This window comes from Miniopterus natalensis, chromosome 8 (assembly GCF_054644295.1).
Source record: "Miniopterus natalensis isolate mMinNat1 chromosome 8, mMinNat1.hap1, whole genome shotgun sequence".
Classification (NCBI taxonomy): domain Eukaryota; kingdom Metazoa; phylum Chordata; class Mammalia; order Chiroptera; family Miniopteridae; genus Miniopterus; species Miniopterus natalensis.
In genome coordinates, this window is record NC_142088.1 from 81,982,732 (window position 1) to 82,009,177 (window position 26,446).

Below are 26,446 nucleotides of genomic sequence, written 5' to 3' on the forward strand. Positions count from 1 at the left end.
CTCAGGCGTACAACTCCCAGCCAGGTTAGAAAGTGCTTTTTCTAACTGGAACAGAACAATCAGAGTTAACAGAACGTGATTAATATTTCTTATAACTACAGCTAAAAGTCATGGTTAACAGAGCATAATGAATACTTCTTCCCCTAACAGAACTACTACTGACTTTATGATGTTACCTCCATGCCTTTACAAATGCTGTTCTCTTTGCCTAGAGCATTTTTCTCCTAACTTGTCCTATTTATCTCTCAAAACTAGGCAAAAATACCAGCTTCTTAAAGCCTCTTCCATCTTTCTCCATGTAGAATGGACCTCGTGCAACATAATGTGACAGTTAAGAACAGGGACTTTAGAGTCAGAAAGACCTGGGGTCCAAATCCCAGCTCGGCCACTTTCTACTGTGTGATCTAGAAAAATTTTCTTAACTTCTCAAAGCTTCAATGTCCTCAACCTGGTGGAGTTAGGAATAGTATCTATACTTTATGTAAAGCAGCTCAGTGCCTATGAGCATTCAATAAATATTATTAACCATTCATAACAAAATATCTTATTAATTACAAAACACTTGTGGACAAAAAGGGGCCACATGCTAATAAATCTGACAAGCTCAGGGCAGACCTGCATAATGGCCTTGCAAACTCAGAGACCTAAAGTAACCACAAAAAGATGGTCTGAAACTAAAACTTTTTAAACTAAAAGCAGTCTATGGTGAGCAGTCACGTCCTAAGGCAGTATTTTTCCCTAGCAAATGTTAATTTTCACCTTAACTAAGCCTGTCCATTTGTCTTTTTGCGGTAACATACCTGATTAACATGTGTTTGCAAAACAAAGTAATTTCCCCTTCAGGCACTCATTGGAGACCACAAAACCCCTCAATATTATTATAATGTTAATTGTAACTGTTAACTATCCAACACCCACATCCGCGTAAGAAGTGTGTCTATTATTTTATTTTTTATCCATCCCAGAGATTCCACCACCCCTTTGTTTTCTCTCGCCTCCCTAATTTATAATCAATGGGTTTCCTGTAACTCACTTATGTCTCCTCTTTTGATTGTAATATATAAAACAAGGTGCAAAATTGCCATTCTCAATCCGCTGAGATTCTGCTTCCCAGCAATTGTCGACAGTTTGGCTCAAATAAACTCACAAAAAAATTATACATCTGAAACTAATATAACCAATGTATGATTATATACCAACAATACTTAAACAATAAAAAGGGAAGAAAAAAACATACTCATTCATCTGTGAAGGTGGAGCTGGTTACCCATTCCTTCAATACCCCCATGTGCCAAACCCTTATTTCCTTTCTTATGCTAATGACGTCTCATCTGTCCATTTCAGTGTCCTCGACCTAAGAGTGGCTCTGGCCCCTCACTGAAGCGGGCATTTGTCAATGTCAGGAAAGGAGATGTTACTAGCATTTCACTTAATGCCCAGGAACCAAGACACTAAGTGTCCTGCAATATACATACCAGCCCCCAAATGCCTGCAGCTGGCTTACTCCAAATGCCTTGTTCAGGACAGCAGCACTAGATTGCGCTCTGTGCAGGGGTGGCCACAAACAGGACCCACACATAGGTAGGAAACCAAGTGAGATGAAATAAATCAAAGGGCCCAAGAAAGATTGTGGTAACAGACAAGTAAAGCCTTCTATGTCTCCCTGGGACTTCAACTGGGGAATATGGAGAGGTTTGACTAATTAATAAAAGAAATAAAAATGAAGCAGTTATAAGATAGAGGCCTTCTTCGCCCATTTACCTTTGTAAGATTATAAGGCTCACGACCTCTGGTGGGGAGATGTCAGCGTAGGTAGCTAGTTATTAATATGAGGAAGAAAGCAAAAGGGACTAAATAATCTTAATAAACTGGGAAGCCAAAGCAGGTAGCAGGGCAGCAGCAGCCAGCTAGTTTACTGGTAAACAAACACTCCAGGAAACTGCCACAGAGGAGACTTAATCCTCAGATGACAGGAAAGTCTCCCTAGGCCGCTAAAGGCTGCCCTCTGCTGGGCACATGCGCAGTAGACTACATGATGTAATGGAACTTTTGGACCTGCACAGTGAGTCAGGGTGATGAAACAGAGGGGCAGGGCCTAGCCTGGGAACAACTGGAAAGGTAACCGGATTGGACAGAGGACATGAAACCCCAACAGAATCTGCTGGGAGGAAGGCCCAGCCCAGGCCTGGGAAGTTAGAAACTTGGGTTAGTTCAAATGGTGCTCTGCCCTTTACCTGAACCAAGAAGATATATGGAGGATTAACAAAAGCCTCCTGGCAAGTGTTTAGTGACTGTCCACCCTATACGTCCGAGGGTGTATTAATTCCTCTTAACTCAATAAAATCTTTCTATCACATTTTAACTTCATGTCTGTGTCTTTAAAATTCTCTTCTCATGACACTGCAAAAGAACTCATTTTTCACCAGTAACAGATTGACAGCCTGAAAAGTTCCAATGACCTGCTTTGCTCCCCAGTGAAATTGGGTAAAAGTACTTAAAAACCACTATTGAAAGCCTCTGGAAATGGTCCTGTAAGCAAAGAACAAATGAAGAAGCATCTCTCAAAGATGATCTACAAACATTCAGTAAGGGAAGCAAGAGTCTGGTATTTCAACCAAGACCACTCTCTCTTCCAACCTCACAGTTCAGTGGAGGAGACTCCATTCCAGACGGCTGCAGCCAAAGAACACAGGGTACTCCCTTCCTCCAGTTCCCAGGTGGAGGGCTTTCATCCCAGGAAGCGGTTATCAGCATTTCTCATTCTGCCTCCAACTACCTACCATGAAATTAAGTTCCAGGTAAATGAAATCGAGAGGTGTGAGAATCCCATCTTATATTTAGCCCTCAATCGTGGAAAGAAGGCTCTACCTTCGGTGCAGTAAACTGAGAATACCTGAATGCCCTGGCATCAACTTTTGAGACGCGTGGTTCCATGCCAGAAGAGGTAAGCCAAGAGCACTGCAGGCTGCTATCCAATCCCCAACTGAGAGCTCAGTGTCTAGAGCTGGGTTTCACTCAGAAGTTTTCCATCGTCCCCCACCATAAGTTCAAGAGCCCTGGCTCACAGATTTTGCCTGGAGAAAAAGCAGGAAGTAAAAGAGAGAGCTCCTAATCTCTCCCCAAATAAACTGACTTCATTCGTCAGCAAGCCTGGGGAATTTCAGGCATTTTTAAGAATACTGGAAGACATTGTGGAAGGCATTTGGAAGGAGAGTCAAGGTAACTGTAAGATGGCCCAGGTACAGAAACCCAGATACAGAAACTCACCAGGGAAGGAAGCCTAGCAAGGGGTGAACCTGGGAAAACAAGAACCTTGGCCCCAGGGTAACCCATTCGCCTCTAGCATATCACTGTTCATGGGGTTTAGACCCCCTGACCTTTCCTCCCTAAAGATAACATCTAGGCCTCAGTTGTACTTCAGTTCCAGGCCCAGATAAGCAGTGAAGAAATGAAGAAATCAGACAAGTGGTGTTGTGGCTGCTACAGGACCAGATACGTTGACTAATGACCCCCTACCCTGGCACCAATCAGGGGAGACCACCACCCTGAAAAAGCACACCTGGAAAGCTGATGAATATTCTACTGAGACCCTCCCCTGAGACCTCCCCTAAGATTCCCACCTGCAAGAGAGATAAATACACTCAGGACAAAGCACCCAGTTGGTGCTCCCCATTAGGGGAGCACAACAGCGCCATCTTCATCCCTCCGAGGGGTCCTCACGAGACTTGCAACCAGGGGAACAATGGGCAGCAGCAGATTGTCCCAAGTTTACCCCCTGAACCTCTCTCCAAGGCCCCTTCTCTCTGACTTCTCAGTGAGCCAGAGCAGCCCAGCCTGGGCTCTCCTGTTGCTTCCTCTATGCTCTTCCTTGTCTCACTGTCCCAAGTATATTTTGCTGCCATCATGAATCCAATACCCTTGGCTCAGTGCTGTGTAGCCCTTCCCTTTGGATGTCCCCATCCCCTTTTAATAAATTTAATTTTTCTTTATTCACCCATCTGAGATGGCTGGTTAGCCTGCCTGCACCACCACATGAACCTTTCACTCACTACTGCCTTAGTGCAAAGTGTTTCAGCAAAGTTTCTTGTGTACACCTAGTTTGCAGGAGAGAAGCAGAGAATAAGATAGCAGGGAAGAACTATCCTGGGGTCAAAACAAGTATCAAACCCAGACCTCAGAAACTATTCTCTCAAAGGAGCCAGAATTTGACTAATCTGACTGGATTAGCTTGTTGATAAAATTTTGCTATAGGGCAATGGACGTCAGAAGCAGAGGGATAAAATATTCAAAGTACTAAGAAAAAAAGTCTGTAAATGAAGAATCTTATATCCAACAAAACCATCTTTCAAAAATAAATATTAAACAAAAAAAGAAATTAAAACTTTCTCATATAACCATAAAACAAGAGAATTTGTTTAGAAGACCCACCATACAAGAAATAAAGTTCTTCAGGCTGAAAGTAAGTGACCTCAGATGGTAATCCAAGCCCATGTGAAAGTACAATAAGCACCGGTAAAGGCAATTATATAATTATAAAAGACAGTACAAATGCGTGTTTGCTTCTATTTTAAATGATTTAAATAGCAGCTGGACAGAGTAATATGTAGATAGTATAGAGTTGGACCTGTAATATATAGAAAAGTAATATATGCATATTTGCCAATAACACTACAAAGGAAGTGGGTGGTAGCAAGGTTTTCTTAAGCTAAGAAAATTATTTCAGATGGTAAAGTAATAATTATAATAAAGTATTGTTCGATTTGTAACACTAACAGAGCTAATATGTATAATAATATTACAAAAAGAGAATAAAGCTATACAGTAGTAGTATTTCTACATACCGCTGTAACTAAGCCACTACAAATCTGAAGCTGATTCTGGTAAGTCACATGTGCCAAACTCTATAGCAACTACCAAAAGAACTAAAAAAAACACAGTGAAAATATTATTAAAAAAATTAAAATGCGCAAAAGGTTTAAAAATGAAGTTAGTTGTTATCGGCTTAAAAAAGACTTACAAATAGGTACACAAAAGGTAAAATGAAAGCACACCACTATAGAAAATCTTCAAACCACAAAGGAAGAGAGCAAGAAAAGGAACAAAGGAATTACAAAATAACCAGAAAACAATGAGCAAAATAGCAATAGTAAGTCTACACCTATCAGTAATTATTATAAGTGTAAATGGACTAAATTCTCCAATCAAAAGATATACAGTGGATGAAAAAACAAGACCCATTTCTGTATGCTGCCTACAAGAAACTCACTTCAGCTTTAAGGACACACATACAGAAAGCGCAAGGGATAGCAAAAGATATTCCATACAAATAGAAACCAAAAGAAAACAGGGATAGCTATATTTTTATCAGACAAAACAGGCTTTAAGACAAAAACTGTAGTAAGAGACAAAGATCATTGTATGATAAAGGAATTAATCCAACAAGTGTTAATACTTATAAATATTTATGTAACCAACATCAGAGCACCTAAATATATAAAGCAAAATTAAAAGACCTAAAGGGAGAAATAAGTCAGCAATACAGTAATAGTAGGATACTTTAATACCCCATTTTCAACAATAGATCATGCTACTAAATGACCAATGGGTCAAACCAAAACATATGGATGTAGCAAAAGCAATTTTAACAGGGAAGGTTACAGTGATAAATGTCTACATACCAAGAAAAAAGAAAGATCTTAAACAACCTAACTTTACTCCCCAGCGAACTAGACAACAACAACAACAAAGGAAGGAGATAACAAAGATCAAAGCAGAAATAAATGAAACAGAGACAAAAAAGACAAAGGAAAAAATCAATAAAACTTATAAACAGAAAAAGAGAGAAGACAAAATTATAAACAAAAGAGAAGACATTACAACTGATATACCACCCGAATAAAAAGAACCGTAAGAGACTAAAAACAATTATACCCCAACAAACTGGCAACACAGAAGAAATGAATAAATTCTTAAAAATGTACAACCTGCCGGCTGGGCGTGGCTCAGCGGTTGAGCATCGACCTAGGATCCAGGCGATCGGGGTTCGATTCCAGGTCAGGGCACATACCCGGGTTGCGGGCTGCAGCCAATCAATGACTCTCATCATTGATGTTTCTATCTCTCTCTCCCTCTCCTTTCCTCTTTCTGAAATCAATAAAGATATATTAAAAAAAAAAAAGAAAACTGAACAGACTTATTACTAGTAAGGAAATTCAATCAGTTATCAAAAACCTTCCAACAAGAAAAGTCCAGGAACAGATGGCTTCACTAGAGAATTCTACCAAACATTTAAAGAAGCACTAACACTAATCCTTTTTAAATTCTTCCAAAAAACAAGAAAGAAACACATCCAAACTCACTTTACCAGGCCAGCATTACCCAGATACCAAAACCATATTAGTACACAAGAAAACTGAGGCCAATATTTCTGATGAACAGGGATGCAAAAATCCTCTACAAATTTCAGCAAACCAAATTCAACAATACATTTAAAGAATCAAACACCATGGTATAATGGGATTTACTCCAAGGATGATTCAATTTCCACAAATCAATCAATGTGATATACTACATTAATAAAATGAAAGATAAATCATATTATCTCAACAGATGCAGATAAAAGCATCTGATAAAATTCAACATCCATGCATGATAAAAGCTCTCAACCAACTGGGTATACAGGGAACATACCTCAACACAATGAAGGTCATATATGACCAGCCCAAAGCTAGTATCATACTCCACAGGGAAAAGCTGAAAGCTTTTATTCTAAGATCAGGCAAGTACAATGCTCACTCTCTCCACTTTTATTCAACATAGTACTACAAGTCCTATACAGAACCATTAGACAAGAAAAATAAAAGCCTTCCAAATCGAAAAGCAGGAAGTACAACTGTCACCATTTGCCAACGACACAGTACATACAAAAAACCTTAAAGACTCTACCAAAACACTATCAGAATAAACAAATTCAGAACTGTTTAAGGATACAAAATCAATACATAAAAAACAGTTGTTTCTATATATTACCAGAAAAATTAAGAAAACAATCCCATTTACAACTGCACCAAAAAAGAATATTACTTAGAAATCAATTTAACCAAGAAGTAAAAGAGCTGTACACTGAAAACTAAAACACACTGATGAAAGAAATGGAAGATATAAATAAATGGAAAGATATTCAGACTCATGGACTGGAAGAACTATATTATAAAAATGTCCATACTACCAAACAACCTATAGATTCAATGCAATCCCTATCAAAATTACAATGGCATTTTTTCATAGAAATAAAACAATCCTAAAATTGCATGGAACCACAAAAAAACACAAACAGCCAAAGCAATCTTAAGAACAACAAACCTGAAGGGATCACACTTCTTGATTTCAAACTGTATTACAAAGCTATAGTAATCAAAACAGCATAGTACTGGCATAAAAACAGGCACAAAAATCAATGAAACAGGACAGTCCAGAAATAAATCCATGTGTATATGGTCAATTAATTTATGACAAAGGAGGCAAGAATATACAATGGGGAAAGTACAGTCTCTTGAATAAAGTGTTGGGAAAACTGGACAGCCACATACACAAAGATCAACTCAAAATGGACTCAAAACTTGAATTTAAGACCTAAAACAGTAAAACTCCTAGAAGGAAACACAGAGGGTAAGCTCCTTGACAACAGTCTTGACAATGAGTTTTTTGGATCAAATACCAAAACAAAGGCAATACAACCAATAAACAAGTGGAAATACATCAAACTAAAAAGCTTCTGCATAGCAAATAAATCATCAATAAAATGAAAAGGCAACCTAATGAATGGAAGAAAATATTTGCAAATCATATATCTAGTAAGAGGTTTATAACCAAAATAGGTAAGAAAAATCACACAACTAAGTCCAAACACACCCAGCCCCAGAGGAGGGAAGCACAAGCTGTGGAGGGCAGAAAACTTCAAATAGGGCTCTCAAGGACAGTCATTAACAGCATTTGACATTGGCCTGCACCAGAGACCATCCAAAAGACTGGGAGTCCTAGCAGATCTACCTAATACATAGAAAGAAATCCAAACAGGCAGCCAAAATGGGGAGACAAAAAAAAAAAAGCCTCAAATGAAAGAAAAAAAGAATTCTCCAGAAGAAGAGCTAAATGAAATGGAGATAAGCAATATATCAAATATAGAGTTCAGAATACTGATCATAACAGCATGAGAAAAGAAATAGAAACTATGAAGGAAATTAAGAATTACATAGAAATTAAAAAAACAAAACAATAAAAACAGCAGAAGGAATAAACAGGAGACTGGGGAAGCTAAGGATTGGATCAGTGAATTAGAAGATAGGATAAAAAAAAAAAAAATCAATCAGAGAACAAAAACAAAAAACAACAATTAAAAAACAGGAGGACAGTTTAAGGGAACTGAGGGACAACATGAAATATAACGACATTATCATAGGAGTACCAGAAGATGTAGAAAGAAAGAAGGGGTTAGAGAATCTATTTGAAGAAATAATGGCAGAAAACTTCTCTAACCTGGTCAAGGTAAAAGTCACACAAGTTCAGGAGGCACAGAGTCCCAAGCAAGAAGAATCCAAAGAGGCCCATGCCCAGACACATCATAATTAAAATGCCAAAAATTCAGGACAGAGAGAATCTTAAACGCAGCAAGAGAAAAGCAGTCTGTTGCCTACAAAGGAGCCCCCCCATAAGGCAGTCACCTGATTTTTCATCAGAAACTCTACAGGCCAGAAGGGAATGGCATGAAGTATTCAAGGTAATGAAAAGCAAGGATCTCAAACCAAGACTACTCTATCCAGCAAGGCTGTCATTCAAAATAGATGGTGAAATAAAGAGCTTCCCAGACAAAAACAGGCTAAAGGAGTTTATTACCACCAAACCAGCACTGCAAGAAATGTTAAAGGGACTGCTGTAATAAGAAGTTGAAATAGAGAGAATAAGAAACAGGCATAGGGAAATAAAATGGGAATAGATACGTACCTATCAATAATAACCTTAAATACAAATGGATTAAATGCTCCAATCAAAGGACATAGGGTAGCTGAAGAAGAAAATAAGACCCAAATATATGCTGTCTAGAAGAGACACACATCAGAACAAAAGACTCATACAAGCTGGGGGGAGGAGGGGAGAACGGGACAAAAAACCAAACCGAAACAAAAAAACTTCTGGAGGACTTTAAAGGAGAGATCAACAGCAATACAGTTACAGTAGAGGACTTTACCACCCCACTGACTTTACTGGATAGATCTCCCAGTCAAAAAATCAACAAGGAAACAGTAACTCTAAATGACACACTAGATCAGATGGATTTAATTGACATTTACAGAACATTTCACCCTAAAGCTGCAGAATATGCATTCTCTTCAAGTGCACATGGGACATTCTCAAAGAGAGACCACATGTTAGGGCACAACACAAGTCGTCTACAAGTACAAGAAGACTGAAATCATATCAAGCATCTTCTGGGACATTTACACAATGGAATACTATGCAGCCGTGAAAAAGAAGGATCCCTTATCCTCTGAGACAGCATGGTGGGACCCGGAGAGTATTATGCTAAGAGAAATAAGCCAGTCAGAGAAAGAAGTATCACATGATCTTACTCATATGTGGATTCTAATGAACAAAATAAACCAATGAACAAAATAGATCCAGAGACATAGAAGCATAGAACAGAATGACAAATCTCAGGGAAGGCAGGGGTGGGTGGGGAGAGATTAACCTAAGAACATATATGCATAACCCCTGGAAACAGATAATAGTGTGGTGAAGGCCTGGAGGTAGGGGTGCAAGGTCGAAGGGATCAATGGGGGGAAAAGGGGGACATCTGTAATACTTAAATAAAAACCTAAAATAAATAAAGGAAAGAAAATCACACAACTCAACAGGAAAAAAAAAGCAATCTGATTTTAAAAAGGGCAGAGGAATGGAATAGATATTTTTCCAAAGACATACAAATAGCCAACAGGTACATGAAAAGATGCTCAACATCAGCAATCATTAGGGAAATGCAAATCAAACCCACAATGAGATCACCTCAAACCTGTTAGAATGAATGTCATAAAAATGTCAAGAGGTAACAAGTGTTGGTGAGGATGTGGAAACACGGGAACTGTTATACACTGTTGGTGGAAATATAAACTGGTAGAGTCACTATGGAAAACCATTACAGAAGTTCCTCACAGAATTAAAAATGGAACTGCCATAAGATCCAGCAATTCTACTTCTGGGTATATACCCTAAGGAAATGAAGCCAGGGTACTGAAGGGAGGGCTGCACGGCCATGTCACTGCAGCATTGTTCACTATGGCTAAGACATGGAAAAGATCTAGTGTCCATCAACAGGTGAGTGGTTAAGATACGGTCTATACAAACATACATATATATAAGGGAATATTATTCAGCCCCAATAAAAAAGGAAACCTTACCTACTCCAACAACACGGATGGACCTTGAGGGCATTATGCTAAGTGAAATAAGCCAGGAGGAAAAAGACAAATACTACATGATATCTAAAAAAAAAGTCAAAAGCAGAGAAACTGAGAGCAGTAGAAAAGTGGCTGCCAGGGGTTGAAGGGTGGGGGAAATAGGGAGAAGTTAGTACAAGGGCACAAACTTTCAGCTTTAAGGTGAATAAGGTCTTGGGATCTAATGTGTAACATGGTGACTACAGTTGATTACAACGTATTGTACACTGAAATTTGCTAAGGAAACAGAACTTAAATATTCTTGCGCACACACACACACACACACACAAGATAAATATGTGAGGTGATGAATGTATTAAATAACCAGATGGAAGGAATTCTTTCACAATATATATGCTTATCAAATCATCACAATGTCCACTTTAAGTATCTTATACTCTTGTTAATTACATCTCAGTAAAGTTGAAAAAAAATTGCATATATGCATCATGTCCTCCCCCCTCAAAAAAGATTTGAAACTTTTTAATAGGACTGAGTATTCCAAAAAGCACAATGGTATGAGCTGATTTAACTACTAAAAAATTCAATAACTAAGTTGAATTACTCTAACTTATCTAAAAAAATCTCTTATTTTACAATGATAGAGATCTGTCCTAAAAAAATTTAAATGCTACATTAGAAAATATTCACTTAATGACAAAACATGTAAAGGAGGAACAGATTAACTACAAAAAGATACGAGATGTATAGAAAACAAAGTAAAATGACATACTCCAACTCTATCAGGCCAATCAGAAGACAGAGACTGGAATAAGAAGTGATCCAAATATATGTTGATCACAGGAGACACACTGTAGATTCAAAGACAGAATATATGAACTTAAGTACATATGGAACATCTCCAAATGTACTTACCTCAAGACCACAATGAAGTAAACTAGAATTAATAAGAAAAATGTCTGGGAACAATCTGAATATAAAATTCATAAAACAAGTACACTTACTAAGCATTAAAGAAAATAACACACTTAGGGACAAAATTAACAAAGAAATGCAACATTTGTACACTGAAAACTAAAAATTATTGTTGAAAGAAATTAAAGACCTAAATAAAAGACACCCCATATTCATGGATCAAGGGGCCTCATGCCTTCAAGATGACAACACTCACCCAAACTGATCTATGGATTCAGTGCAATCCCTACCAAAATCCCAGCTGACTTCTTTGCAGAAATTGACAAGTTGATTCTAAAATATATATGTAATTTCAAGGGACCCAGAATAGACAAAACAATCTTGGAAAAAAGTTGGTTTCACACTTCCTAATATCAAAACTTACTCAAAGCACTATGGCACGAGGATAGACATAGATATGAATGGATTAGAATCGAAAGTCCAGAAATAAACCCATATATCCTACAGTCAACTGATTTTTTTTACCATCCAAATTTAAAATTAATTTATTTAATTTTTACTGAATTTATTGGGGTGACATTGTTAATGAAATTATATAGGTTTTAGGCATACAGTTCTATAATACATCATCTGCATATTGTACTGTGCGTTCACCACCCTAAGTCACGTCTCCTTCCATCACCATTTATCACTCCTTTAGGTAAACTGATTTTTAAGAGGGTGTGCCAAGACTCTCCTATCAGACAACTGGATAGCCATGTGCAGAAGAATAAAATTGGATCCTTATGTAAGAGCTTAATCCATAAAATTCTTAAAATAGAGGGGTAAATCTTCATGCCTGGATTTGGAAAAGGATTGTTAGTGATGTCTCTAAAAACACAAACAACAAAAGAAAAAATGGATAAACTGGACTTCAAATTAATAAAAACTCTAGTGCTTTAAAGGACACCAACATGAAAAGACAAGACATATAATGCAAATATCTGCAAATCAGCCATCTAACAAGGACCTTGTATCCAAACTATTTTTAAAAACTCTTACAACTCAATAATAAAAAAGAAACATAGCCCAATTAAAAAATGAAGGATCTGGCCCTGGTCAGTATCACTCAGTGGTTAGTGTTGGTCAGTGCACCAAAGGGTTGTGGGTTTGATTCCTGGTCAGGGGGCACATAATTGGGTTGCAGGTTTGTAGTATACAGGAGGCAACCAATAGATGTCTCTCTCTCACACTGATGTTTCTCTCTTCCCTCCCTTACTCTCCCTAAAAATCAATGGAAAAAATATCCTCAGGTGATAGGGACAGGGAAAAGGGGCGGGGGGGAGAGACAGACAGACCTGGACATGAGAAACATCGGTATGTTGCCTCCCACACATGCCCCGACAGGGAACCTGGGCATGTGCCCTGATCAGGAATTGAACCATCGACCTTTCGCTGCACCAGACAACACTCAACCAACTGAGCCACAGGGGCCAGGGCAAATCTTTGTTGTTTTAAGCCACAAAATGTGTGTCAAATTCTTAAGACAGCAATAGGAAACCAATACACATCTTTTAGTTTTGGGACCTGTAATCTGCACTGTTCCTTTTAATACAATATACTCTTAACATACCATTAGCTTCTAAAAAACAATTTAAAATTTCTCCTTAGAAGATATTTTAAACAGGAAAAAGAGCATTAATACAGAACACAAGTACAACTGGCACTCTCAACCTACTAACCAATAATTAAGCAAATTAAGATAACATTTCTGCAGAGGAATATCTATGAAAAGCCTTACAATATCTTAGCCTTTTTATTCTGGCTAATTCTCCTGGTAGATTTCTAAGCAAGCAAAAAAAAATGAGGACAAGTGTTTATGTTCAAAATGTTCACAGTAGCTTCACTTGTAATGGCATAAACAGTCTAAATGTCAAAAATTAGGAAATTGTTGAATAAATAATGGTGCATCTATATTATTAAAAAATATTATTAAAAATTATGCTAGTGAGAATCTTTAGTGACATGGAAAATGTTATACAGACCCGATACATAGTAAAATCTTAAGTAAATTAAAGCAAATACATACATTATATACATGAGGGAGAAAAATGCAAAAGTAGTAATATATAAAAAAGTTAAGTCATTTCTGTAATAGAAGTATGGTAATTTTAATTTTCTCTTTAAACTTTTAAAATTTCCAAATTTTGACAACATGCACATTTATTTCATTATTTCCTCATCTGAAGATATTTTTTCCATTGCTTTTCAAAAAGAGTGAAGGGGGAGGAGAGAGAACCACTGATGTGAAAGAGACACATCAATTGGTTGCCTCCCACATGCACCCCGACCAGAGCCAGGTATTGAGCCTGCAACCGAGGTACGTGCCCTTGACCGCAACTGAACCCGGAACCTTTCAGTCCACAGGCCGATGCTCTAACCACTGAGCCAAACCAGCTACAGCAACATGTGCATTTATTTATTTAGAATCCATCTCATTACAAACAAGTAGTTTAAGGTGCTAAAAGGTAAGCCTTTTTATGGTTATAATTGAATCGTGATGTCATGAGTCAAGCTCCTGATGCTGTTTTCCAAAGCAGAAACTTAAGATATTACATACTGCCCGGACGGTATGGCTCAGCAGTTGAGCGTCGACCTAGGATCCAGGCGATCAGGGTTCGATTCCCGGTCAGGGCACATGCCCGGGTTGCAGGCTCGATCAATGACTCTCTCATCATTGATGTTCCTATCTCTCTCTCTCCCTCTCCTTTCCCCTCTCTGCAATCAATAAAGATTTTAAAAAAAAAAGAAAAAAAAGATATTGCACACTAAACACACTATAACAATGTTACATTATCAAGAAATTTCTACCTATCAAATAACATATTAATTAAAATTCAGTCTAAATGTTTAAGAGTATACAAAAACAACTGAGTGATAGTAAAACAACTAGAAGATAAGCCTTTCTCCCAGTCCGTTTAGCTCTCTCATCACTCCTCCATACCCCACTCTAGCCACACTGGCTCCAGGGTATTCCTTGAAGACATCAGCACAGTCCCATCTTAGGAATGTTCTTCCCCTGTATGGCCAAATGGCTATTACCTCACCCTCCTTCACGTCTTGATTCAAATGTCACTTTCTTGCCCAGCCAGCATGACTCAATGGTTGAGTGCTGACCTATGAATCAAGAGGTCACAGTTTGATTCCCTGTCAGAGCATATACCTGGGTTTTGGGCTCAATCCCCAGTAGGGGACATGCAGGAGGCAGCCAATCAATGACACTCTCTCATCATCAATGTTTCTCTCTCTCTCTCCCTCTCCCTTCCTCTCTCTGAAATCAATAAAAACATATTAAAAAAAAAATCAAATGTCACTTTCTTAATAACACCTACTGTACCTCCCTATTTAACACTGAAACTTGCCCTTCATCCTGGTATCCTTCACTCTGTTCTATCTTTCCCCATAGTGTTTATCATCTTCTAACTTTTTAAAAAATGTATAATGTTTAATGTCTTTCTCCTCCTACTAGAAAATAAATTCAAGAAGTGAAGGATTTTGGTGGTGGGACCTCATTTGGTCACTGATATGTCAAAAGAGCCTGACCCAACAGGTACTCAACATATATTTATTGAATATATGAATACACTAATGACATGTCAAGGAAAGAGTGAATAACACAATTATACCTAATACTTAAAAACTGGACAATTTTCTGCACATGCATAATCAAGCAAAATATATGGCAATATTAAGCTCTTAAAAAGAAAATTTGGCCATATTTATCATTCTTATGTGTTTTAGTTTATGTTTACCAAAAACTCATAGCTGACTTATTGAAAAGTATCCCAATTTTACTTTGTTAACATTGTGTGATACAGATGATATAACCAGGGAAGCAAATTAAACAGTTCCCAATATGCCAAGATTGGAAGTTTGATCACCAGTTGGGGCACATACAAGAATCAACCAATGAACGTATAAATAAGTAGAACAACAAACTGATATTGATCTCTCTCTCTAAAAATTCATGAATAAAAAATAATAAGTTAGGAATTTAACAAAACTTTTACTCTGAATGCTACAGAACATGTTGAAAGAAATTAAATTAGTACAAAATAAATAAAATATGTACGTATTACACCAAATATGTTGAAATGCTGTACACAAGATCCAATACTATTCTATATTACTAAGCAAAAACAACTTTTTAAGTTACGTGCCTTATTATTTCGTACACTGGAATAGTTCAGAAAGCCAAATTCTGGTAATTTTTGCCAGGTGATAACCCTCATAGCTTTTGATTTCAACTGGTATATCTTCGGTTTCCAAATGCTCATTGCCCCAATAAGTCATCAGTTTGGGAATGGGGAAGCATAGTCAAATGTCAAATATCAAAAGCCTGGCCCATTTTCTTAATAAAGAACTGCCTAATATCTGAAATGGGGCCCAACCCAGAACTTAATTCCCTGTGATTTCATAAGTAACCAAACTATCCCTACTTATTTTTAAAGTCGTTCTCTATAAACTTACAATCCTTTACTCCCAGGGTTTGAAGCCTAAACCTTGAGACAGGGTCTCTACAACCCCTAAATAAAACAGGTCTCACATAATGCAAGGGAAGCCTCCCGGAAGATGTTGTTTAGCCAATACCTCTGAATGATGTTCTACACTTCCAGTGTCTGATCCAGAGGGCTGCTCATTTACATCATCCTCAACGTCTGACCCTGAATCCCGTTCATCCTGTACTGGGGTAGCGCCACCATCATCTGCTTAAAAATAAAACAAAAACCCACTTCAGGTGTAAGATGGATGACATCTACGGATGAAATGAACACAATGAATCAAGAATTATGTAAGAGCAAAGGTCATTGATGAACCATAACTAATAATGCTAACGTTGTAAACAAGACAACAGTACAATACTCATAAACACCAACAATTGTAACATGTACTGTGACATATATGGCAGAAAAAAATAGACCATAAAAGGAATATGAAGATTAAGAAACATAACTAAATCAACAACCTCTAAGTAATAGTATGCTCTGTAACTATTTCAACTTTCTTAAAAACTGAGTCTATTCTGTCCACAGCACTTACTTACCAAATTCTAATGTACTACATGATTTATCAAGTAATTTGTTTAATGTGGTTCTGGCCTCACTTGAATGAAAGTGCCAAAAGAGCAGGGATTTTGGTTCACTGGTGAATGCTGGAGCCCAGAACAGTGCCTGGTACATGATGCACAGTGTTTGTTTATGAGTGAATAGCACAAGGAACTGCAGTTCAGAAATAGTGTGATCTCCTTCAAGAAAAACTATACTATACTATTACAAAATGGTAAAAATGAATTGGTACCTCACTTTAACCAATACTTTAAAAATATAAAGTAAAACTGTATTGAGAGGAATTTAGGGCTGTTGCAGAATATGGGAAGACCTGGTAAAAAGTTTAAAAAATATATTTTTTAAATGAAGCAGTCACCTACAGGAAAACAAAAAAGGTGCATAAGAGTGGAATCACTATCCTACTAAAGAGCAACTCTACTTAGGCTAAAGGGTAAAGAATAGACAATCATAATAAAACCAGTTATTTTGAAATTTAACAATTACACTGCAACAGCGACAGTATGGGGGAGAAAGAGGGCACATAAGATAAAATCCTGTCCTCCCATAATAGGAAATCATGGAATGCCTACAAACGAATCAACGAGAGAGCATAAATCAGGAGTAGGGAGGTAAACATCAAAAGGAGAATGTAAAGTTAGGGAACTGCTATTTTGCAGCACTTAATCTTTAATATGTATTACACACAATTACTTAAGAAATAATTTAAAACCACAAATGAACTGAAAATCTATTTTGAAAACATTTTTAGCAAAACAACAGTGCATGCTTAGAAAAGCGTTTGTAGTCATAACTATTCTGTCACACTTGGTGAGTCGAAGTGAACTCAGGACAGAAGAGAGGTTAACATTTAGACAGTTACTTAAGCACTTTGACAGAGAACAGCCAATGGAACTAGGGCACAAAGGGAAAGCGACCGTAACGTCTTCTCTCCCCACTAGGTCCTGCCTTACTCGCCTTCGTGCCCGGTGCCCAGCACAGCGCTGGCAGAGGGGGACCCAGTGTTTACCGAATAAACGGAAAAGGAGACCAAATTCAGGGAGCGGAAAGAGAAAAGATCTCAAGGTGAAGAAGAGGCACAAAACCCACCAGCAACTGCTACAGGTACATTAAATGTTTACTCTAAAACATTCCCTTTCCTGGGAAACCAGTGTTGCGAGTGGAAAGTCCAGGTAAAGCCCCGCAACCCGGCTCCCACCCGCACCCAGCCCCTGGAATTCTCAAACGCGCTCGGCTCCGCGGAAACACCCGGCAGCCGGAGGCGCTCCCGGGCGCGGTCCCAGTCTCACCCACGCCCCCGGGGCTCCGCGGCGGTGCCCCCCGAGTCCGCTCCCCCGGGGCTAACTTCCGGGCCCGCGGCGCGCTCAGGGCCGCCTCGCAGCCCACGTCGGGCCGGTCCCGGGGGGAGCGCCTCCGCGGCCTCCCTCCCTGCCGTCCTCCGCCGGGTGCCAGGCCAGCCCGCCGACCAGCCGCTCCCCCGGCCCGGCGCCCAGGTCCCGGCCCCACCTGACTGGTCGCCGCTGTAATATTCCGAGTCCATGGCAAGCGGGCTCTCGGCGGGAGTGTCCGCGCCCGCGCCGCCCCCGTCACCTCCTTCCTGGCGGAGCGACCCCCACCCCCGATGGCGCGGCCCGGTGCTCAGAGGTTCCGCCCGACCGGAGCGCTGGAGGGCGCGCAGAGTGAGACCGCAGCGGCGGCCGCTGCGAACGCCTCGACCTCCGAGCCCCGGCTGGAGCCCGTGCCCCGCAGAAGGGCAGGCGTGGGAGCCGGCGCTCCACTTCCCAGAAGCACCTCTGGGGCCAAAATGGCGCCTGCCCAAGACCCTCAGAGGGACGCAGCGCGCAGGCGCCGTGCCCTGCCCGCCGGCCAATGGGGAGGCGCAGCGGGAAGGACGCAGAGCGCGACGGGAAGGAGGGCGCCGGGAAAGGGGGCGGGGCGCCGCGCCGTGGGCTGCGCTCGCGCCTCGCTGGGGGAGCTCCCGAGTTCCTCTTCCGAGAAGCGAAGGCCCCCCAGTTACACTTTCCACCGTTCCGCCAGTTAACCGCCTTCCCGAGAGGCGGCGCGGCGCCAGCCTCCGTCCGTCCGTGCCGCCCTCCTCCGGTGCCTCCGGCCGTCCGCCGGGTCACTCGAGCCCTGCGGTCCCGGGAAGCGGGGATGGTTAAGCAGCCCCGACGCCGTGGGCCGGGAGAGGCTCCGCGTGGGGAGCACCCTTCCCGTGGCGAGCGCGCGCCCTCCCGGGCCGGAGCCTCGCGGTGGCCCCTCGCGCACCTGAGACGGGGTCAGACGAAGCCCGCCCTGCCCCGGGCCCGCTGCTGAGGGCGCGCTCGCCCCTCCAGGTCCTTGTCTCGGGGAGATGAGCAGAGCTGAGGACGGCGCTCCCTGAAACGGCCGGACGGGCACCGACACTCCGCGCGCCTGAGCGACGGCGAGTTCTGGGCGAACCCCCGCGGGCCGCCCCGCCCCCCCAGGCTCTCGGCACGGCCCCCGCCCCCGTCCCCTCCCCCGAGGGTCTCGGCACGGCCCCCTTGCCCCCCCCGAGGGTCTCGGCACGGCCACCCCCCACCCCCCCGGACGCCCTGAGCTTCGTGTCCCCGCCGCCCCGTGCCCGGCCCGAGTAGAGCCCGTTTCCTTACCTGTCCATTTAAGTGCTTTACACACAGAACTGTGTTGCCCTTCGGAGGAGGGACAGTGGAGGTGCAGGCACAGATCCCCCAGGAGGTGCCTGCTTGCGGAAACGGCCTTCCGTGGGCGGAGTGGACGCCCCCGCCGCCGGACTGCAGGCCTCCCTGGTGCCCGCGAGGCCGCCTCCGGCCCGGAGGCGAGGCGCGGCCTCCGCTGCCCCTGGAGCGGGGTCCAGCCCCATCCCAGCGGGGATCCTCCGGCCCGGAGGCGAGGCGCGGCCTCCGCTGCCCCTGGAGCGGGGTCCAGCCCCGTCCCAGCGGGGATCCTCCGGCCCGGAGGCGAGGCGCGGCCTCCACTGTAATGAGCGCGGGTGGATCCCGGCTGCGATCGTCCCGGCACCTGCTGTGAGCCAGTCCGTGGGCTGGCAGGACGGAGCTCTAGGCTTCAGAAAGGACGTGGGAAGGGAAGGAAGAGAGAGGTGCGGGTGACAGGCCATGGGTACTCCTCCCCTGAACTGTGGAAACAGCTTTGAAATCCAAGCCTGCCCCTCAGCTGTGGGAATGACATCTTCTCAGGCTGTTGTGAGAATCACAAGAGCAAGGAATTAACAGGATTTGGAACCAGACATACGAAATTTAAATCTTTCTTTCTTTGCATTCGATGGAAGAGACCCTAGGACCTAAGCTCTCCTGGAGGGCGTGAGACTGCACTGTGCCAGGGCAAGGCGGGCAGGGGCACTCCGAAGAGGCCGGCCACGGGCAGCGGGGCAAACCCTGCTGAGGAGGATATCGGGTTTCTTCAGAGGTACGGGGCCAATGGCCATGCAAGAGATTGGGATAAACAGTGCAATCACAAGAGGGTAATTAGTGGATTTTTAAAATAAAGATTCTAACTGTCCTGGTGGTTTGGAGAATGGAGATGAGGCAGGATAGAAAGAAGTTAGGGAAGGGTCTTGATAAGTGGTACGAGGAAGTAGGAATGGACATGACTGGCAGACAAGCTGCTGGGTCCTCTCACCAGAGCCCCCACCTCCAGGCATGATCAAAGGGAATCGGTTTATGGCAGAAAATTCCTCCGGTGGTCACAGAAATCAACAACACCTGGCTAAAACCAGGTCAATCCAAGATGGAGGAAAAATTGACCAGAAAAACGACCCCATTCATTATACCATCATTAAAATGAAAATTGACACCACAAGTAGAAGGGGGCTAAGAGGGACAAACACCATGACACTTCCAGGACAGACCATATTAGGAACAAGACCCCCTCCCAACTACAGGACAGAGACAGAATTTGGCACCACAAAGTTTAGAACAATCCACCCTTGGAAACACAAAACCCCAAGGCCTGACTGCAGCATGCAACTCATGAGTTCACCTGTGTCCAGGCGGACGTCTGCTTTTGCTGCTTTCGCAGAGGAGCCCTGTGAGACTTGCAAACGGGAGCAGTGGGGGGCGGCAGTTTGTCCTGGGCTTACCCCAATCCTGTCTCCAGGAACCCACATTGTGACTTTTCTATCAACTTAAATAAAACTTGCTTTTGCTTTCACATGGACTTGCTCTTGAATTTTTTCCTGTGTAAAGTCAAGAATCTGCAGGTCACAGAGTGCTTAGGGGCCCCATTTCGGGTCTGCCTCCAGTGACAGAGAGAAGCGGACTGAACACACGGCAACATACTGAGCCCCAGAAGGCTGCAAAGAGGTTTTTGTACAAAAGAAGCCAATAATCTAGTTAGTGAAGCAGGAAGCAATGTGCTTGTTAATGCAAACGCAGCTCCAGGAGAGCTCCCCAGAGCCCCTTTTTACCGGCTGGCTGTTCCTTAGGCCCTGACTGAGAGATGTAAAGCAGCACAGATAGATGTGCCTGCCTTAGTCTTGGCTGCCTTGCATTTTGAGGACTGCCATCTCACCAATCTCCATGGCTCTCTCCAACTCCAGCACAGTTGGTCCATGCTGGTGGTGGCGGAGAGGCACCCACAAGGGAGGTTGCTTTCCCCACCAAGCACATTAAACCCAGAAAGAGGGGAAGAAAGAAGTGAACCTGCAGCAGTCCAGTACTCTCTTTCCCTTGACTAATGATAACCCAGAGATACTGATTTCCCTTAGTGAATGCAAGATTTTTTTGGGCCAGCCTTTGAGACACTGTAACTTGCTGAACATGGCGGGGAGTGAGAGCTCACACAAAATAAGAAACAGCCTGGCACAGCTGCAGAGCAGGGGCTGAGAGCCCTGGGTTCTAGGCTTATTGTGCTAGGTGAGCTAGGACAAGCTAACAGCCTGCTAGGAGTCTCAGTTTCCCCATATGTCAAAAGAGGGAGTTGAATCAGAAGACTTCAAGGCTGCTTATTTTCATTATTCTATGTAGGAGAGGCCAGGTCTCCAAGCCTGAACATCCTTCTTGTGCTTGAGCCACCAGGGGGCCCTGCCGGTGCAGAAACAAATGAAAACAGGTGTGTCCTAAGCTTGCTTCCCGGCCATGCTTCTTCTCAAACGTCCAGACTCAACAACTCATTAGGACGTTGCAAGATTTGTTTGTAATATTGAAAACTGGGGCTCACTTGAAAGCCCATTAATAGTGGATAATGAATCACTAAACATCAGTCCATGGGACATCACACAGCTATGAATACAATTGACCAGGCACACCAGGCTGCTATGAATACAATTGAAGTGGATCTTTAGCATACAAATGTTGGGGAACACAATTCAGCCCATAACATTTGGTTGGGATAGTGTCTTCAAGGTTTTTCTAATGTCAAATTACTCTTTTTCTTTCTCCATACTTTAATCTTTGGAAATGAGTGACTAAGTCCAGCCTACAAGAGGAGGTTGTGGAATTCTTTAATTAAAAACAAACACGCAAGCAGAGTTTTCTTGGCACATTCTTCCCATGTGTTCTGTGTGTGTGAGCACTGAGGTGTGGGGACTGTGTGAGCCCTCTCTCCACACTGAAACCCAGAAGGGTTTACTGCAAAGCAGAGGCTCAATAAACACCCACCAAACAAGTGACTGAGTGACTCACCATTGAGGGGGTTCCACAACGGACCACCTCAAGACCCTGGACTTCCTTTTGGCTCCAATAGCCTATCTGAAGGCAGTTTGTATTCTTGAGTCTAGGTTTAACAGGAGATACAAAGCTGCAAAGATAATTATACTAAGAGCAGATTCAGGAGAAGGGCCTAGCGGTTGTATCCCTAGTTTAGGAACTATGCAGAAGAAAAAAAAGTTATTTTTCAAAGCCAGTTTAAAAGCAGTGAGTTTTCATGGACTGCTTGACACTTTTTCCAGGGCTCTGAATGATAAATACATACCAGCACGAAAAAAAAAATTCTGCCCTGCTTGCACAATTTGCTTTCAGCTGGCCTGCAGCTCCCTTAGTTAGGAGGTGTGGGTAACAGACAGCTCCTCTGCACCTGGCCAGCTTTAGATATCAGAACAGGTGAGATGGACACCACTGGTCCCTGCCCCAAAGGGGCTGCAGTTTCACTGGACATACAAGCTCATATTCCTGAAACAATTGTGATTAACATGGTATAATTTATTGGAAGGTCATTTATTACTCAAGTTCATTGGTTTGAATCCTGGCTCTGTCACTTTCTAGCTGTATGATTTTGGGCAAGTTACTTAATCTCTCTGTGCTTCAAGTTTCTCATCTAGAAGTTGGGGATAATAGTAGAATTAAATGTGTTTATATATAAATAATGATTTGGGGGATATATATGATAGTTATTATCATTACTATTCTCAGGTGCTGTGAAGATATAAAAAATATATGATTCTTGCCTTGAGAAGCTTACAATCCATCAGGAAGTCCTACTCTGAAAAAAATACATGCTAAGAGGTACATTCTGTGATTTGAGTAACAAGTGCCATAGGAATTAAAAGGAGAGTGAGAATAGAGTGAACTGTAGTAGTCAGGGCCAACTTCCTGCGAGAGGAGTGTTTGAGCTGGTACTTGGAAGACAAAAAGCAATTTGGATGGAAGAGGGGTCATGTTTCAGTCATGGTAGGTTGACTATTACAACAACACAACAAATTTCAGTGGCTTGACACAGACAAGTTTAATTCTTGCTTTTGTAAATGGGCAGTGGGGTCAGTGGCAGGGGTGGAGGGGGTAATCTTTTTAGCGTAGGCAGCTAAATAATACAGGAAGGAAGCAAAGGGACTCAGACGTTATGAAGCCTAATAAACTAGGGAGCAGAAGCCTTCTTGATTCACAGGAAGTTACAGCTTCACACGCTCCCCAGGCAGCCAACTGTCAGTCCTAGCAGCTGAGGATAGAACAAGAAAGGGGGAGGTGAGCACATGTGCAATAAGAGCCAAAATGGCAGCCATAGAAGCCTGTCAGTCCAGCCTGGGAAAGGGACCTAACCGGGTAGGACACAGGACCCCGGAAGCTCTAGGAAATGGATAGGTTAAGGGTGGACCCAGCAGAAACCACCCAAAACTTGGGGAGTTGACTGACTAGCTTGAAAAAGCGCCTGGTCTGTCGCAAGCCTGAGATACTATAACCTGAGCCTAATAAAGACAAAGCCCCCCTTCTCTCTCTCCCGGTCACTCTCCCTCACCATTGGTGCATTCTCTTTCCTTAGCAACCATGTGGCCTTAGCCGCCACGCCAACTCTGCAGACTCCAAACACGGGGTCCACACAGAAGACTGGGGACAGCAACACAGCAACAGATTGCAGCCGAGAACAGCACTGAGCTACCCGCACAGGGTCTGAGGCTGCTGATGCAGGGCCAATGGCACAGAATCTTTGGACACTGGCCTTTGTTTTGGCCTTGATGAAGATGAGGCTCAATTTTTTCCATGGCGAAATGGATAGAAATGAGACATTTGGCACCTAATGTCTTCTAACCTTCTAACCTTACCACACCACAACCTCCCACATGTGGGTCTCTAGAAATGCTTTCCTTGGGACTCCGTGAAAGAACATGATTTCCACTGGCAGCATTCTATTCCCTGCAGTCATCCAGGAGTCCAGGCTCTTTCCATAGTGTGGCTCTGCCATTCCCTAGGACCTCAGAGTCCACTGCTGGATGCTCTGTACGCCACCAGCTGAGGGGAGAAGAGAGGGTGCAGGATAGCACAGCAGGTTATAATGAGCCTGGCTTGCACTTGGAGCTTGTTACTTACCCTCATTCCATGGCCACTCCTAAATGTGAGCAAGGCTAGAAAGAATGTCCCAGCTTTGCAACCAGGAAGAAAAGAAAACTCATCTTGGTGACAAAGAGTATTATAGCCAGGGGTTAAGAAATCCATCCTATTGCTTCTTTTCTCAGAAATGAAACTTTTATCAATGAACCTCTCACTCTCAACCTCTCCCAAGAGCTAAACAAAGTATCATGATCACCATCACAATCAGAACCATCAGCATCTTTTACCTGGTTTATAGAGTTTGGCATATAATCAAGTTTTGCTTTCCCCTCCCACTAACTCAGGCTCCTCAGGGCAATCAAGTTAGTCACCAGGATGTAAAAGGCCATGGTCCTGGGGCAGAGGCCTCTGTTTATGACTAGTTGCCTAGGTTTAAATGCCAGGGCCCAAGACAGATTTATTCACTGGATTGCCCACAGCTCTTCAGAGAGGAGAAAGTGACTCTTACATTTTGAACCCCTACTTTGCCCCTCCTGTTGCCCTGGACAAACCTCTTGGTGGGTTCCTCAGAGGGTTATGGTGCTATGTCACAATCAGAAATGAGTCATTTCCTCCTGCACTGAGAGGGTGGACTAAGATGGCCTCCCCAATCAGGACTTTGGGCCTGGGCTCTGCCCAACCTAAGGACGACTATCTCACACCTGCTGGCCCTGGCTGGCCTGATGGCATTGATGGCAGGCCCTTTCCATAGCACACTGGAACCCAGGTCCTCTAGGGAGCACAAGTCCAAAAGGCCCCTCCCTGCACCCCCACACCTTCTGAGCCACGTTTTCCTGCCATTTGAGGAGGCCAAGTGTGTGGGCATCTGTTCCAAGACAACATCCCGTTCTGGCCCTTGCTGGCCCCCTCTTTCTCCCGGCCTCAATTGCACCTGGACTGTGAGCTCTACATTGGTTTTCAACTGGGCATGATCTTGTCCCCCAGGAGACTTTTGGCAGTATTCAGAAACATTTTGCATCTACTGGATAGAGGCCAGGGGTACTGCTAAACATCCTATGATGCACAGGACAGCTCCTCCTAACCTCCCAGCAAATAATAATTTAGTTCAAAATTTCAATAGTGCCAAGATTGAGAAGCCCTAAGCTACACAGATAGATTGTGCCCTGTGATCTGCACATTTGTACTGTACATGCGGTTTCCAGGGAAGCAAGGAAGCCCTGCTTTTCCCGATATTCCTCTGCCCTCACCCTGGAGACCATGGGAATGAACAGGAAAGGCCCTTCAGACCCTGGACTGGAGCAAACAAGGTGGGAAAGCACCTTCCCTGAAAATCTTTAAAAATAAGGTGTCTCATTCATCCTTGGGCGTGGGGAGAAGGGAGACCCGGTTAGTTTGAAGGTTGGTGTGGTGTACTGAAGTGCAATGAGTGCCAGCCTTAGAGTCAGGTCTACCTTGGTTCAAATATTGCCTCACCACTTTTAGCTGTGTGATCTAAGCAAGTTTCTTAGCCTCTCTGTTTTTAACTTTCTTACTATGAAATGAAGATAGCACTCCTAATTTGCAGGGCTTTGATGAGGGTTGAATGAGATGGCATATACAAAGAGCCCAGCACATCGAAGGCTCTCATGAAATGCTGGCTCTTTGAAACTAAGGATTCTAAAATTCTCTGATGAGCAGCTCAGTGACAGAGATCTGTGCTGGCCTTTGTGCTATGTTACAGCGTTAATGGATAACTTGTCTGTTGTAGGCTAGATGGGAAGATAAGGGCCACCAGGAAGCCAGGAAGCTCAGGTCACTCAGTGGTGTGTTGGTAGAGCTGAAATGAAATGCTCACTGTGCTCTGCTTTAGTTGCTATGACAATGCTACAATGAGGCTATATCCTTGGACAGAAATGGAATGAAACATGTTCCATAGAGGCATTTTGGCTCAACTCAGAAATATATTTTAAAGGTTAGCGGAATATTTGCATATTGAGAATTGTAGAAGTAGAACTAGGCTGTGGGAGAGCCAAGTTTTGTCACAGGTATGACAAGGAAGAGCCTGTACTGACTGCTCCTAGCCCATCTTCTTGATTTTCAGGGCACGGGGTACCTCAGTAATGGAAAACCTGAGGCCCCAGGAGAGCTGTCCCTCAGAGTGCCCTGCTCTGGGCCCTGCCAACTCAACACAGCAGTCAGGCCAGGTCCTTGCAGTGACGTGCACACCTTTTATTGGGAAGGAGGACTTGACGTCCCACTTGAGAGAGGTTAGCAACAA

The 26,446-nt window shown here is 42.9% G+C and overlaps 1 protein-coding gene across 3 annotated transcripts in view; it reads right to left on the reverse strand.

Moving 5' to 3' along the window:
• The window catches only part of IWS1 (interacts with SUPT6H, CTD assembly factor 1), a 43,957-nt gene extending 25,702 nt beyond the window's left edge, over positions 1–18,255 (reverse strand). Inside the window, exons 1-2 of one of the 3 annotated variants that reach the window (XM_016201711.2) lie at positions 17,978–18,248; positions 15,996–16,111 (exon numbers count right to left, since the gene is read on the reverse strand). In XM_016201711.2, coding sequence (XP_016057197.1) covers positions 15,996–16,111; positions 17,978–18,011 — 150 coding nt within the window. In that variant the 5' untranslated portion in view covers positions 18,012–18,248. Of the gene's footprint in view, positions 1–15,995; positions 16,115–17,977 lie in introns of all 3 variants that reach the window. The other 2 variants (XM_016201709.2, XM_087819941.1) reach the window with 2 other exon arrangements.
• Between the last annotated feature and the right edge of the window lie 8,191 nt (positions 18,256–26,446).